The following is a 14,641-nucleotide window of genomic DNA, read 5'->3' on the forward strand; positions in this document are numbered from 1 at the left end:
CAATATCCTCTAGTGAAGTCAACAATCAACCCAATAAGCACAGGTATCTCTCAATTCAAAAGGGTAATACACAATAAATGGCCCACCAAATTAGCAATGTAAAACCCTGAGCAATTTACTCCCAACAATTCAATCAATACCAGAAAATCGCCACAAACAATGTAACAGTTAAACTCCACGGGCAATGGATGTCCAACCAATTTCACTCGAACAAACTAGGAGCAGTGCGATTGACTAAACAAAGCAACAAATTTCAGCAATTGGACACAAATCCACCCAAAATCTCAACAACTATCTCCAATTGGACAGTCAACTACACAACTCAACTTACTAAAATTAGCAAATGAATCAAGAAATTGACAACTCCAGTAGCAGTAATTTAGAAGTTGGACAAGAACAACTCAACCACAAATGCTCAGTAGTCAATTAGGCAACCAATAACACAAGAGTAACAAATAGTATGTAAACTACCCTCACCAGTACCACTGGTGTATGCACAGGGAAAAAATTAAATCAAATGGCCAACCCACTGCACCTGATAAAGCCGAACACACCAAATAACACAAAAAATGAGCAGAAATCAAAACGAGAAGCAATTGGCAACTAACTCCCAAATCAACCCCAAATAATGCACCAATTTTACTTAACGGGACTAGGGACAGTGCTAGTGTGCTAATAAATCAACAAATGTCTCCAATTTAGGAAACCAACGAGTCAACTCAACAGCACTGAGGAAGCGCACAACGGCTACTGAAATGTCTCACAGAGCAAATAAACCACAGAGCCGTCAATGGAGCCCAAAAATTGACACTAAGAATGCAGTAGACTAAAGGGCAACTTGGCAATAGAAGGACTCAGAGATACCTGCCCACTGCCCAACGGTGTCGTTGGTGGCAGTGGGTGACGGAAGCGGCAACGGCGGGGGCAGTCCATGGGTATGCGCGGTCGCGGTTAGGAGAGGGGGCGTCGACTGCCACTGGCGGGAGAGCTAGCTGGAGAGGCGGGCGTCGACTGCCACTAGCGCGCGAGCTCAGGAGGAGCTATGCGCGATGGAAAAGGAGCCGCGGCGCTCACTGTTGGCTGCACTTGCGGGGGTGTGCGCTGGGGAGATGGCGTCGACGGAAAGTGGAGCGATTTGAGGTGGAGGTGGATAGTGAGGTGGAGAGCGAGAGTAAAAAGTGAGTTGGGGCGAAGGTGAGAGAGAAGGAGAGCTGGGGCGGCGGCGTGCGAGGTTGGTGGTGGCGGCAATGGAGGAAACAAAAGAAAAGGGAAGCAGGGCAACGGGGAAGAAGTAAGAAAGAAAAGAAGAAGTAAGAAAGAAAGAAAAAAGAAAAGAGAAAAAAGAAAAGAAAAGAAAAAGATAGTTTTTGGTTCTTTATTTTTCAAAAAAAAAATGTTTTTTTTCCTCATTTTTCTGAATTTATATTTCAAGATTTGAATTTTTGAAGAGAAAACAAAAAGGAAAATAATTAAAAAATTTTTTTTTGATTTTTTTAAAAATTATTTCATTTGTTTTTGGGTTGTCAAACACTGCGTGGGCACGCCAAGATTGCACTTCCTGCCAACGTCGCGAGATGTTGAGATTTGACCAACATGGGCTGTGGAGTGTGGGCAGGCGACGCGAGGAGGATAGGAGATCTGGGGTGGCGGCATCGTGCGAAAAAAAAGAAGGAAAGGAGGAAACAGGGGAAACAGCGGAGAAGAAGAAGAAAAGAAAAAGGAAGAAAGGAAAGAAAGAGAGAAAGAAAGAAAAAGAAGAAAGAAAGAAAGAAAAAGAAAAGAGAAAAAGAAAAAAATAGTGTTTTTTTTTTAGGGTTTAAAAAGAAAATAATTCTTCCTTTTTTTGCAATAATAACAAAAAAAAAAAAAATATATATATATATATATATATATTTTTTTTTTGAATTCATTTTAGGGTTGTTAAACACCGCGTGAGCATGTCAAGATTATAAAACGTCCACTGACCTTAGGAGACACAAACACCGCGTAAGCACGTCAAGATTGATAAACGTCCACTGATCTCAGGAGACACAAATACCGCGTGGGCACCCCAAGATTGGTAAACGTCCACTGATCTCAGGAGATACAAACACCGCGTGGGCACGCCAAGATCGCATTTCCTGGTCACAGTGAAGGAAAATATTAGGATCGACTACCACCCAACTGAGAAACGACAAAATGAAAGTAATGAACAACGAAAATCAATAAAATCAATATTTGGGTTGCCTCCTAAAAGAGCGCTTTTGTTTAATGTCTTTGGCTAGACATTGTCATGTTTATTCAGGGAGGCTAAAATCTTGTGATTCGTCTTAATGCTTCATCCTCTATATAGTCCGGATAGCCCTCGTAAATAGAGAAATTCTTGGGCACACGAGCTACGGGCTTCCATGAACTAGTAAATGACGCCAACCAAGTCAACGATAATTTGCATTCTCCATTCACTCCTCCTTCACGTGTATTTGTTGGTCCAAAATATCTTGCCATCGCCACTTTTAATTTATTTCTGTAATGAAATTCAAAATTTTCTGGTATAATAAAGCCAATTTCATTAACAGGAATTGAAAAATAAGAGTCAAGAGAATATTGATTAAAGAATGGAGGAGATGTCACCGCATTTGGAAATTGTTCACTGGATTCATTCACTTAAACGAGTTGATACTGGGGTCTCATTTCTTGCACTTCAACTTCCTTTTCAACTGCATTTTTAGATCTGTTTTCTTGAAACTCTTGCAATTTCATGTCATTTGTCCGGATAAATATATCCTCATCTTTTTTAACGTCGACGATGGTCTGTGAGGGCAATTTTTCATAATTTGAAGAATTCAATTTGCTCAGTATAGACGCCAATTCACGCCTTTCATCTTCCATCTCTTTTTGAATTTGATCTTGACTCTTATTCTCCAAAACCGTAGGTCCTATAATTTCTTTTCCACTTTTGAGGGTCATGGCACTCACGTTCTTTGGGTTAACTTCAGGCTGAGATGAAAGTCTTCCTTGGACTTGGGATTCTAGGCGGTTAATTGCTATCACCATCTGACTTACCTGACTCTGCATTACTTGCACCTGTCCCAGTTAATTCCTCATACTTTGTATGTCAGAATCCGTCTTTTGTTGATTAGCAATTAACTGCTTTATCATTTCTTCTAGAGACGGACTTGGCATGGATGATGGTTATTGAGACTCTTGTTGTTGAAAATCCATTGGCCTGGTCGCATAATTAAAATTTGAATCATCCCACCATCCTTGATCATACCCATTTGAATAAGGGTCATACCACGTTTGATATTGAGGTGAAAAATCTCCAAAAGTATCGATTGGAGCACTTAGGTCATCTTGAAATGTATGGTATATGTCAGTTGAACGATCTGAAGCAAAATAACTTTCACAATTTGCAACAACCAACTGATCATTAGAAAAAACACGAGTCTCATAACCCCATTCAGGAATAAAGTCCAGTCTATCATCAAAATACGGAATGTTAGCAGCCATAAACTATATAAAAAAAAATAAGAGAAAAATAAATAAAAAAAATGAAAACAAGATGAACTAAAAAAGAAACAAATTAATTAGGCACCAGTCCCCGGCAACGGCGCTAAAAATTGACAGGTGCCGAACCTGTGCAATAATAAATACCTGCTCAAACAAAATATAATTTCTGTAAACAGTGGTAAGCAGGATCGAATCCACAGGGACTGGGGATATTAGTCTCTTTTAAAGTTCAAATTAACAACGGGGGATTTTAGAAAAATTAATAATGAGCTATACTAATCAAATATTACAATTAAATAAAAATTAAATAGCAAACTATAGAAACTCAAATAGTATTGGACAGCTCTAGTCAAGAAGCAACTTCGGAAATGGTTCTTCTAATTGATCATCGATGCAAGACTATTTCACATACAAACTGATAAACAAGTTATAATTGTCAAACAGACGATGACAATTAATTCCTCCGTAATTATCGATAGTTAAGGTACGACCGTTAACTATTACCCTAATTATAAAATAATTTTAGGTACGACCATAGAATTAAATTTCACAATTGCCTTAAGATTTAGAGAAACCCTGTTCTAACCAAACAACATGCTACGAGGGTTGTCTACAAATTAGCTCGTACATTTCCCTGATATAATCTTGATTATGCCAGTTACCACTAATTTAGAACAATCAAATAATTACGGATTTAATTATTCTAATTGGCCCAAGTTATTGAATTAATCTAGCATCCGGGCCCAGGACAATTGAATAATATAATAACCATAAGAAAATAAAGCAGAAAATATACGGATACCAGAAAATAATAGGAAAGCTAAAATCGATTAGATCTCACAATTTAAGTCGAACCAAATCCTCCATTATTTTTTACTAGAAAAAGGGATTTAGTTCATCCCTATCGAGGAGAACCCACGCCGAATTGTAACAATACTTGTGGCGTACATTGTCGAACAAAAGAAACGCATGAACAAGGAAAAGAAAGAAAACTAAACTGTCTCTAAACAATCCTCATGCCCTCGTGCGGTCCCCTCCGAAGTCTTTAAAAGAAGTGTACCAAAGGTCTCTAAGCATTCGCTCATGCTCCCCTCGTGGTCCCCCCCGGGGCGCAATTGAGAGTCCAAGTACAAGAAGAGAGCCTCTGCCAATTCCATTTTTTTCGTTTCCTCTTCATAAGAGGACTTCCAGTCAGCAAGAGGGAAATGGAAGTCCGTTTCTTCTCAGCACTGCAGGCCAGGTTTGTGAAGTTTTTAGAAGTCTTCCATTTTTTCAGAGAGTCCCTCTTTTTTTTGTAGCTTTCTGTTCCATTCCCTGAAATTAAATCCAAATATCAAATATAAGTAAATATTAATAATTAAAACAATATTTGACAAGGACAAAGGAAAAAATTAACAATAAAATTATTAACAATTAACACCCTATCATCAATCATAGAGGATTATATGTAATTTACCCTGAGAATTTCACTCCTTTGGCTATACGACAATGAGGAAAGAAATTGAATCAGGAGAGAACAGCGAAATTTCCTTGCAGCTACTCAAGATTTGGTGACAAATTTCTCTCTGAACCAATTACATTTTCAATTATCAAAAAATCTGTGAAGAAAAAGGGTGAGAAGTGCATTCAGCAGTTCTCTATGGTAGCTGAGGTGTACGAATGAAATCTGCTCTGCCTTTTACAAAACGGTAAAGAACATTAATTGATTGAATCAAAATAGACAAGAATAGAAAAGGACAACAAATTCTGAGCAGTTATCCCTCATGCACTATATCTCCTGGGAGTATCTTATACTGCACTAACAAACGAACAAGAGCAAAATATCAGCTCAGAAATCATTTCTGATCTAGTAAAATTTTCAGGCAACCGTTATTAGCCACAGAGTGCCATGCGCCATGCGCAAGGGTGGTCCAGAATAGAAGGGTGGTTAGCTTAAGTCAATTTTTGTCAATTACAAGACCAAAGAATATCTGGCCTAAAGATCATTCATGACCACAGAACTTGTTAAGGCACAATTTTTTTTCCTCTCTAAAAATTGATAGATTCAGTTTATCAGTATTAGTATTTACTATAAATAGCATGCATATAGGTACCAATGTTGATGCCAAAAAGTGTGCAGCTAGCAAGCAAGAAAATGGTTGGCTCTAAGGGAATTGCCATCATTATTTTACTTAATCTGATCTTTTTCACTTGTGTTTCATCTTACAAGGTTGTTCCATGTCCTCCTCCCAGAAAACCTGCTCCGTTTACAACTCCCCCTGCTCCCAAGAAACCTGCCAAATGCCCGAAAGATGCCCTCAAATTTGGCGTTTGCGGTGATTGGCTAGGTCTAGTTCATGAGGTTATCGGAGCAAAACCGAGCGGCGAATGTTGTGCACTGATAAAGGGTCTTGCTGACCTCGAAGCTGCAGTATGTCTATGCACTGCCATCAAGGCCAACATCTTAGGGGCGATCGAGGTTAAGATACCAGTTGCCATTAGTATGCTGATCAATTCGTGTGGAAAGAAGGTGCCAGAAGGCTTCAAGTGTGCATAAGCTTATTTAAGCTACTACGTCTAAATTTATGCATGTGATTGTGATTGTGGCTGTCCTCGTGTTCGAATTGATTGTTAAGCTATGTCACGATCGATCGTGGCTTTTGACACGGTCATTGTTTTTATTCCTTAATGGTATGATCAAATAAATAAAACATTTCTAGTTCCTTTACAAAGTTAACTTCTCGAAAGAACCATGGAAGATTATCATAAGAGGCAATCCAGTGATCATTTTCATGGCATTGCTAACAACACTACCTCTGCGCAAGTCGGTTGCTTGCTTGCTTGACTTGAGAAGTGAAGAAATGATGAATCAGGTTGCTTTCCATTTCATTACTTCCATTCTATCATCCAATTGATTAATTTCCATAAATTAACACCGTCAATATTTCTGTAGCTATATATTCTGCGAACATGTCTGTCTAGTCAAGTAGAGACAACATTGATGATCTATATATAAGTTGACTTTGTCCCTCCTACACCAGTAATACTTGGGCTACTGTCTTCTTTATTGTTTTTAGTCGGTCAGGGGGCAGTGGAAAGGTCCCCTTATCAGTTGTCCCTGTAGAGTGGTGGTGGATATCGCGGACTAACAGAGCTTGGTTTAACAAATGTCAAGAGTGTTCACTCGCCCAAAAAAAAAAAAAAAAAAGTGAAGGAATTTGAGAAGAAACTTCGGTAGAGATTTTATGCAAAATATTTCAAGCTTCAAAATTATACTACACGACATAACATAGAGCTGGAAAAGGAAATAAAGCATGTACGACATATAAAATCTTACCACATACATTCTTATTTAGACGTGAAATTTTTCTTAAGACATACATTGTCAAGTACCAGTACATCCTGGATAAAACAGTGATGAATTATTCTTTCTGCCCGTGCTCTGTCGCTGAACGGAAGACATGATCAGATTGACGGTCCTAATACCGGCATGCAAGTGAAACTATTTGGACAGCTTTCTCGACGGTAAGGTTTGCTATAGGTTGCCCCGTGACACTAGACTTGATCACATAGCAAACAAAAGAACAAATATCTGCCGCATTTAGGCCTCGTAAGCCTCTGCAACAAAAGGGCGTGTGGGATCCCGTAGATTCCTCCCGGACTACCAAGAAAAATAGAACAGGCTGCCACTGTTTGCAGATCGAAAGAACAGGAACATCCTGTGGGAGCTGGTGAAATCCATGCAGGTGCCGGGGAACTGTTAGAGCTGGGCAAGGGTGCTGGAGTTGGAGTGTGATAAGCAGTTGGGGCTGATGTCGGTGTAGAAATGCTAGAGCCAGGCAAGGAAGCTCGTATGTTGGAGAGTTTCCCATGACTAAGACAAAGAAGAAAATGTTAAAAAGCAGGAGAGAATACAAAGAATTGATGCTGGGAACCATTTTCAATGCTTGAGAACAAAACTAATTGGTTTTAGCGTATGTTGTGTATCTATAGTGTTGCGAGCACAGGAGACTTGTATGTTGAATTTATATGCAGAGTTTTCAGTCGTAAAACGTTTGGCACTTCAATTTCAAATGTATACATGCGTTGCTTCACTCAAGACACTGACTATGCTGAAATGAAACAGCGGATTATCACTCAAAATTGATAAAACTATATAATGGGCTTTGTAGTTTTCAAGGTTTTTAAATTTACACCATATTTACATCCTTGAATTTCTTAAATTTATTTCCTTTAGTGACATTGCCCCACCCCTTTAAATCTCAGAAATTCCCTTTTCATTATGTATTACTGTCCTCTTAAAGATTAATAAAATTTTGTTCCCCCTTAAAGCACAAAATATTTCTAATAGTTACCTTTGAAAAGTAGGGGACCTAGTCAAAATTAAACATTGACGTCAAAGTAACAAAAAAAAAAAAAAGGCTTTCCATAATTTGCATAGTACTAAAATCTAAGAGAACAATTTACACTTAGAGACTTGTAGGATTTGATGGTTCCCCTCTCCTGGTCTTGGTTTCCAGTTGAGTTGATTTTAGTCAGATTTAGCAATACTTTGCCCTACAACCTTTGTCATTACATCACCAGATGGCCAATAGGAGTCTAATTTTCATGATTTTGCCATATCCATTTTTGACTTCCTTTTCCATGGACTTGTAGAATCCAGTCTTGCCATACATAAGAGACAAGCATAAACAGTTTTTTGTTAGCAGTTGGATTTTTAGAGCCAAAGCAATTTCTCTTGCATTCTATGCAACGTCTCTCATCATTCTCGATGTCTGGTTAATTTTTGTGTTTTCTAGCTTAATCATTGAAGAGTTAAAATCTAACTCTCCCCTGCACCCAATGGTGGAGCCACATTTACTTCAAGTTTTGTGAAATTGTTAAATAGGCTTGTTATTGTGTAGTATTTTCACTTTTAAAACTTATTTGCACCCCCTTAATTTTTTAAAAACGCCTATTGCCCCCTTTGGGTTTTATGAAATTGTAAAATAGCCTTGACATTATGTAGTGTTTTCACTTTTACACCTTATTTGCACCCCCACAAATTTTTTTTTTTTTTAAAAAACTTATTTGTTTGCCCTTTCCATCCCTATAATTTTATAAAGTTACTCATGTTAGACCTTTTAAAATATTTGAATATTTATTTATGTTTCCTCCTTTAAATTTCTAAAATTCTGTCTTTATATATACAAATGCTATATACTGAAGATTCACTTTATAGGAAAAAAATTTCAACATTTTTTTAGTTTAAATACAACTATAATGTTAATTGTAAATCTACAGCAACAATTTGAATATAAGGGTATAACATCATCCATACTGAAGATTTAAGTCAACTACAAATCTATTTTTTGATAAAACTAGTTCCGGCACTGGTCGCACCTCTCCATGTTTCCCCTTTTCACTTTAAGTCTCTTCCGAATGTTACCTTGTTTTTCCTTTGCCTGTTTCACTCTATAGTATATGTTGCCATGATTTGTAGTAACAACTAATAACTCTTACATACGAACTGTTCACTAAACTTTTTCAAAATCTCATTTAGTCCATTATGCTATTTGTCCATTAAGTAAACTTCTAGGAGTAATCAATTGAACCATTCTATTACTTGTTCGATTGAAAGGACACGGGATTTCACAGCAAGTGAGCCATGTACTGTATCTGATAGGGCATGTTTATCCTTTTGCACATCAAAAATTGTACACTGGGCATTTTGGCCAAAGGAGTTATAGGGAAGAAAAATGCTTTTCTAATCAAATTCTGCCATTCACCATAATGCAATCTTTTATTCCTTCCCTATTCCAATATGTCAACTTTTGCAAATACTACCAGGGATAAGGCGGGAGGAATTGCAAGTTAGAGGTCCTAAATTCAAGACTTTTCACTTACATAAAATAAATAAATAAATAAATAAATGCAAGTGCCTGCATTTAGATATTTATATAGTGAATAATGTGTACTAAGGAATAACAACAGGACATTCCTTGGAAAAATCCTGCAAATTTTTATAATCATTATTCGAACGAGCAATGTAAAGAATAATTCAAGCATGATATCCTGCTAAGCCTCATCAAATATTTAGTTTATCCAACTTTCAACATCTTGCTCCCTAAATTTAATCCACGAAGCTCCACAAATGAACTCAAAAAACTTGTGATAAATCTCCAGTAGCTGAGTGTCCACCGGAAATCCGACTTGAGCAGCTACCCAGTTTAAGTATTCAAACTGCAAAGGTTTCATTGCCAAATGGATACGATCATTAAGTAGTCAAACACCTGCAACGTAGTAAATCTAGCGGAACTAACAAACACCCATGAATGATCTGGAACTTTGATTACCGGATCAAGTGGAAGCCGATGAGTATGGTGCTTGGGGATCCTGTTCTCCTCCATAAGCCGGTAATGTTGTTCAACATCATGCAACATTTCTTCCTTTGGTGGTAAAATCACCTTCCCTGATAAAACAGATGCAACCCACTTGGCTTGTACTTCGATCATGAAAAATGTGACAGCCTGTTAATGCACAATATCATCAACTGTCGGGATTAAATTGTTGCTTGCTTGTTTGAAACTGTCAACCAACATCTTACCGTGCAAGTTTTCCTGTATGACTATTATACGAGTTTTTCAATGCAAAGTTTATTTTGCACAACGTGGTATACTTAGGTACCGTTTGAATTAACCTTGGAAAAACGTATGCAAGATATATATGCCAGCTGCAAAGTCTCATAAACTGACCCTATAAGTTAGTCCAACAAAAGAGAGCCCTGGAGCAAGTTCTGGAGGAAAGACGTGCTTGTACAATGGTCCAACACGGTTGTCATCAATAGTTACAGTTCCATTCGTCCTCAAGAAATAAAAATCATACTTGTACCTGTAAAATGTCAAATTCAGCAAAGACGATAAGGGGCTTAGAATTAGCAGGCAACATTTAAGAGACAGTTTTAAGAAGAAGAGCAAACTCTGACATGCAATGCATTCAGTTAACAAAATGAGGAGGTAATTACCCGGTACAATGCAGAATGATATCTGCAGCAACAGAAGTTCCATCCTGGAAAGCTACTAGACCATTTTCGTAGCAATACTCGATCTATGAGAAGTTTCAATTGTTAAATTTCTTTAGTCCGCAAATGTAGGTTTTTCATACTGTGACTCCAGCATGTTCAGTACTCAATGGAAAGCAGGATTACATACTTTTGAATGCTGCCACAAATTGTTGAACATCTCCAACTTTGAAACTTTGATCTCTGGAGATCTTGAAGAAAGATGAACTTCTTTGGCTACCTTGGTGATTTCTTGACCAATATCCATGGCACTAGGTCCAGCACCAATAACAATTACAACCTGTATTTTTCACCAACTTGGACAATGTAGATTTTGCATATAATCTTACCACGTAATTTCCAATCAAGTACAATCTTACAAACAAGTACCTGATCTCGGAATGGTTCAGGAACTCGATAGTTGTGGCTGTGAATTTGTTTACCAGGCCAACTTTTGATTCCTTGAAGGAACCAGAAAGTAAAATTAGCATCCAGTACAAAACTCTGATCAAGTAATTTTACCTTTTCCTCTTTTTGTTGGTAACGAAGGATTCATCCTGATTAATCAACTACCATCAAGTACAAAAACCACACAGCAGGAATTGCACGAGTAAACATGAGGAGACAACTGCCAACAAATCTAAGATTTGTTCAGTAGCAACTGTATTTGAATTTTATAAAACTAAAATAGTTATTCTTCGTAGTAACTCCTTAAGGTTAGGTCAAGGTATCTGTTTGTCTCGGTTGAGTTTCGATGTAGGTAAAATTCATTTTTTCCCCTTGAACTCGTGAATCTAATTTTAATGTCATCATATTTCTATTACATTAATTTGCCTCATGAACTCCTTATTATTTTGTGAGCCAAAATATAGATATCTTACTAGAAAAAACACATAAGGGCACGTTCTGAAGACTAAAGTCCATCTCACTCTTATCAAAGATCATCTTACATACCATAGTTATTAAACCCGGCCCGGCCCGGCGGTCGAACCGGTCAAACCGGTGGACCGGTCATTGGACCGGACCGGGTTTGGAATCAGATCGTTTGTGCAAAGAGATCGTTGACTTAGTCAACGACCCGGCGGTCGAACCGGGTTAAACCGGAAACCCGCCGGTTTTGGCCGGTTTTGTCACTAACCGGATTTTGTGGAAAAATTATATTGCTATTGTTGGAACTCGAACTCCAGACCTCTGCCACAACACTACTGCTTGCTTACCACCAAACTACTTCCAAATATGTTGATATAGTAGCTTTAGTATGATATATAAATGTTTTTTCAATTCTATCTTTTTTTCTCTAAAACAAATTTATTTGGAATCTTTTAATAAAAATTTATTACCCTCCAAACTCTATAAGTTATATAATGGATTCCAAAATAACATATTACATAATTCATTTAAAGACAAATATTATTTTTAATAAATTTTTACACTTAAAATTCATAAATAAGCTAGATAATTACACTAAATATAGATAAAATTTTACACTTGAAGTTTGGTATATTAATAAATAACTTTATATTTGATTGATTCTTATATGAATTAATTATTTTATAACAAATTAAATTAAATGAGCTTTTGTTATGGCATTATTTATTACAATTTATATCATATATCTTATATAAATAATTATGAAATATAATATTTAAATATATGTAGTGACCCACCGGTTCAACTACTCACCCACCGGTTCAACCAGTAACCCGTTGACCTACCTCCTTCGCCGGGTTCTTCCCGGGTTGGTTTTAATAACTATGTTACATACAGAGCTAATGGATGTATCTTGCTCTCAATAGCTTACCTACGTGCTCCTATCCCTGATCTCAAGGGCAAGTTATATATGGTAGCCTTGAATATTTGTTGCAACCTCTTTCTTGGGAATAGGTAGGTCCAGCACAAAAAAAAAAAGCTTGCTACAAAAAAAAGCTTGTGCATAGGTAGGTCCAGCTCAAACTGTGAAGAGAGTGCAACTAGCTATCAGTTCATCATAACCCATTTGTATACATGTATATTATAAATATATTATTATATAATATTAATAAATTTATAATATATATTATATGAATATAATTATATTTAACTAAATAATTATAATATATATTTATATAATGTACTAATATTATAATTATAATATATTATATATATGTATATATTATAATATATAATAAATATAATATATATAAATATTAATTATATCATTGTATAATTATAATATGTAATTGGATTTGTTTATTGGAATCAAACTTGGGAATCGGACAAAACCCACCAAAATACTTGGGAATGGAGAAACACCAAATTTTTAGAAATCATTCCAAGATTTCAATTCCCATTCCAGTGAACCAAACACCATTTATGGGGTTCATTCCATTCCTCGAATCCGATACCTCTTACCAAACGCCCCCTTAGTTTTAATTTCCGAGGATCCAAATGTAGCTAGCTAGTACATATAATAGGTTTAGGACTACGGCCAGCGGATAATCACAACATTAGGCATCATATATAGGGGAAGTTTCTTTCATACAGGATTAAAGGTTCAACAGAAATTAGACTAATTACTAACCAATACAAAGTCCACCGAACTAAACTTATACAGTTAAACAATTAACTTAGGCAAATGACAACATTTCAAGAACTTACCTGGGAGGTCTGCTACTTTTGGTATGGTGTAATGACCATTACAAACCACGACTGCTTCGAATATCTCTTCTGATGAGCTCAATGCATCACATGTTCTCCTTCTCGACTCAACAACCCACTGATCATTTTGTTGCTCAACTCGAACTACTTCGGTATTGAATCGGATAAAGTCAAGGAGTCCAAAATCTTGAACAAAATTGTTCAAGAATTGCAGCACCTCTTGATGTCCAGGAAATGTCCTTAGCTCGCCATTCTTCCTGATGGTAAAAGGGTAGTCTGAAAATCCCATGAGACGTCTAGGAAGATTGGTCTCAAGTGAATAGTAGAGACTGCTGTGAACTATTTCTCTCTTGGGATCAAGGCTCAGAGGATCGGACTCGACTTGAGGACTGTACACCCAAGTCCCACCAATTTGGTTTGATTTCTCGTAGACCACCACTTGTTGGCCTTCTCTTTGGAGCTCACGGGCGGTGACGAGACCGGAAACTCCGGCTCCGACGACTGCAACTTTGAGAGATCGTGCCATGGTTTAGGTGAGCGAGTGAAGCTAGCAGGGGCAGAGTAAGGCAACTTGCTCGAATGGATCGAAGTTTTGATCCCATCATTTATACTAGTTCGATTATTTTGTTTATTAATTTATTTTTTGGGTGGAAAAAGCCAGTAAAAGTCCATCATTTTTTTCAATCAATTTTTTTATATCCTGAATTAACTTTTTTTTTAATTTCACATGCATTATATCATAAAAAATTGTATAATGATGCAATATTATTTCAAATAATTTATCCAAATAATTAACTGTATTACATTGCAAATAAATATGAGTGCTTGGTCAAATTTTGCTGATCGAATTTCATTTCATCATTTAGTATGTACTTTACGATAACTAGGTATTAACATTTTAATTTGTCACATAGAGATTTTGGATTCTAAATTCTCTTGTCCCGTGCCCACTTCTTGGATCCCATCCATTTCTTAATAAAAAACATGTTAATATGCCAAACAGATCAAACCATGAGACTTGTTAACTTCATCTCTAGAGAATTTCCGAGTGTTAAAGTAAGTGGAACAATTCAATGTACCAATTATGGTTCCAAAATCCATCATGAGGCTGTGCAATCGTACACGTTAATACGTTTGGATAGATGATTAATTGAAATATTATTTAAAATAATTATTACAGTACTTTTTATGATATGATTTACTTGAGATAAAAAAAATTAAAAAAATAAAAAAATAATTGAAAAATATATTTATGATGCAATTAAAATAATATTAAAAAATTATGGTATCCAAACACTAATTTTATTTGGTAGGTACCGCTCAGAAGAGAGTTAGTTTGAATGGTAAAGTGAGAGGGATTGTAAGTAAGAGATTGTTGGTTCAAGACCCCATTCACTAGAAAAATTCTTAATGTGCCAACAAATCGAACCATGAGACGTGTTTAACTTTGTGACGCCCCGAAAATTAGGAGATTGTTTGTAAATAAGATACTAAAGT

At 36.5% G+C, this 14,641-nt stretch overlaps 2 protein-coding genes across 3 annotated transcripts; one reads left to right on the forward strand and one right to left on the reverse strand.

The window, feature by feature from the left end:
- The first annotated feature begins 5,569 nt into the window (after positions 1 to 5,569).
- LOC113731773 (putative lipid-binding protein At4g00165) lies at positions 5,570 to 6,200 on the forward strand. Its single transcript, XM_027257200.2, has one exon. The coding sequence runs from the start codon at positions 5,585 to 5,587 to the stop codon at positions 6,023 to 6,025; it is 441 nt and encodes a 146-aa protein (XP_027113001.1). The 5' UTR covers positions 5,570 to 5,584; the 3' UTR covers positions 6,026 to 6,200.
- Positions 6,201 to 9,445: 3,245 nt separating this feature from the next.
- LOC113731772 (flavin-containing monooxygenase FMO GS-OX5-like) lies at positions 9,446 to 13,706 on the reverse strand. 2 transcript variants are annotated; one of them, XM_027257199.2, is made up of 7 exons: positions 13,145 to 13,706; positions 10,898 to 10,968; positions 10,659 to 10,808; positions 10,472 to 10,554; positions 10,203 to 10,338; positions 9,804 to 9,977; positions 9,446 to 9,690 (listed from the first exon to the last, which is right to left on the reverse strand). In XM_027257199.2, exons 1-7 carry the CDS (start codon positions 13,668 to 13,670, stop codon positions 9,544 to 9,546), a joined length of 1,287 nt encoding a protein of 428 aa, XP_027113000.1. In that variant the 5' UTR covers positions 13,671 to 13,706; the 3' UTR covers positions 9,446 to 9,543. The 2 variants fall into 2 exon arrangements, with proteins under 2 accessions (XP_027113000.1, XP_071936070.1); XM_072079969.1 differs by lacking the exons at positions 10,203 to 10,338; positions 10,472 to 10,554 and having other exon boundaries at positions 13,145 to 13,704.
- Positions 13,707 to 14,641: the final 935 nt, after the last annotated feature.

Source organism: Coffea arabica, chromosome 2e (genome assembly GCF_036785885.1).
Source record: "Coffea arabica cultivar ET-39 chromosome 2e, Coffea Arabica ET-39 HiFi, whole genome shotgun sequence".
Lineage (NCBI taxonomy): Eukaryota > Viridiplantae > Streptophyta > Magnoliopsida > Gentianales > Rubiaceae > Coffea > Coffea arabica.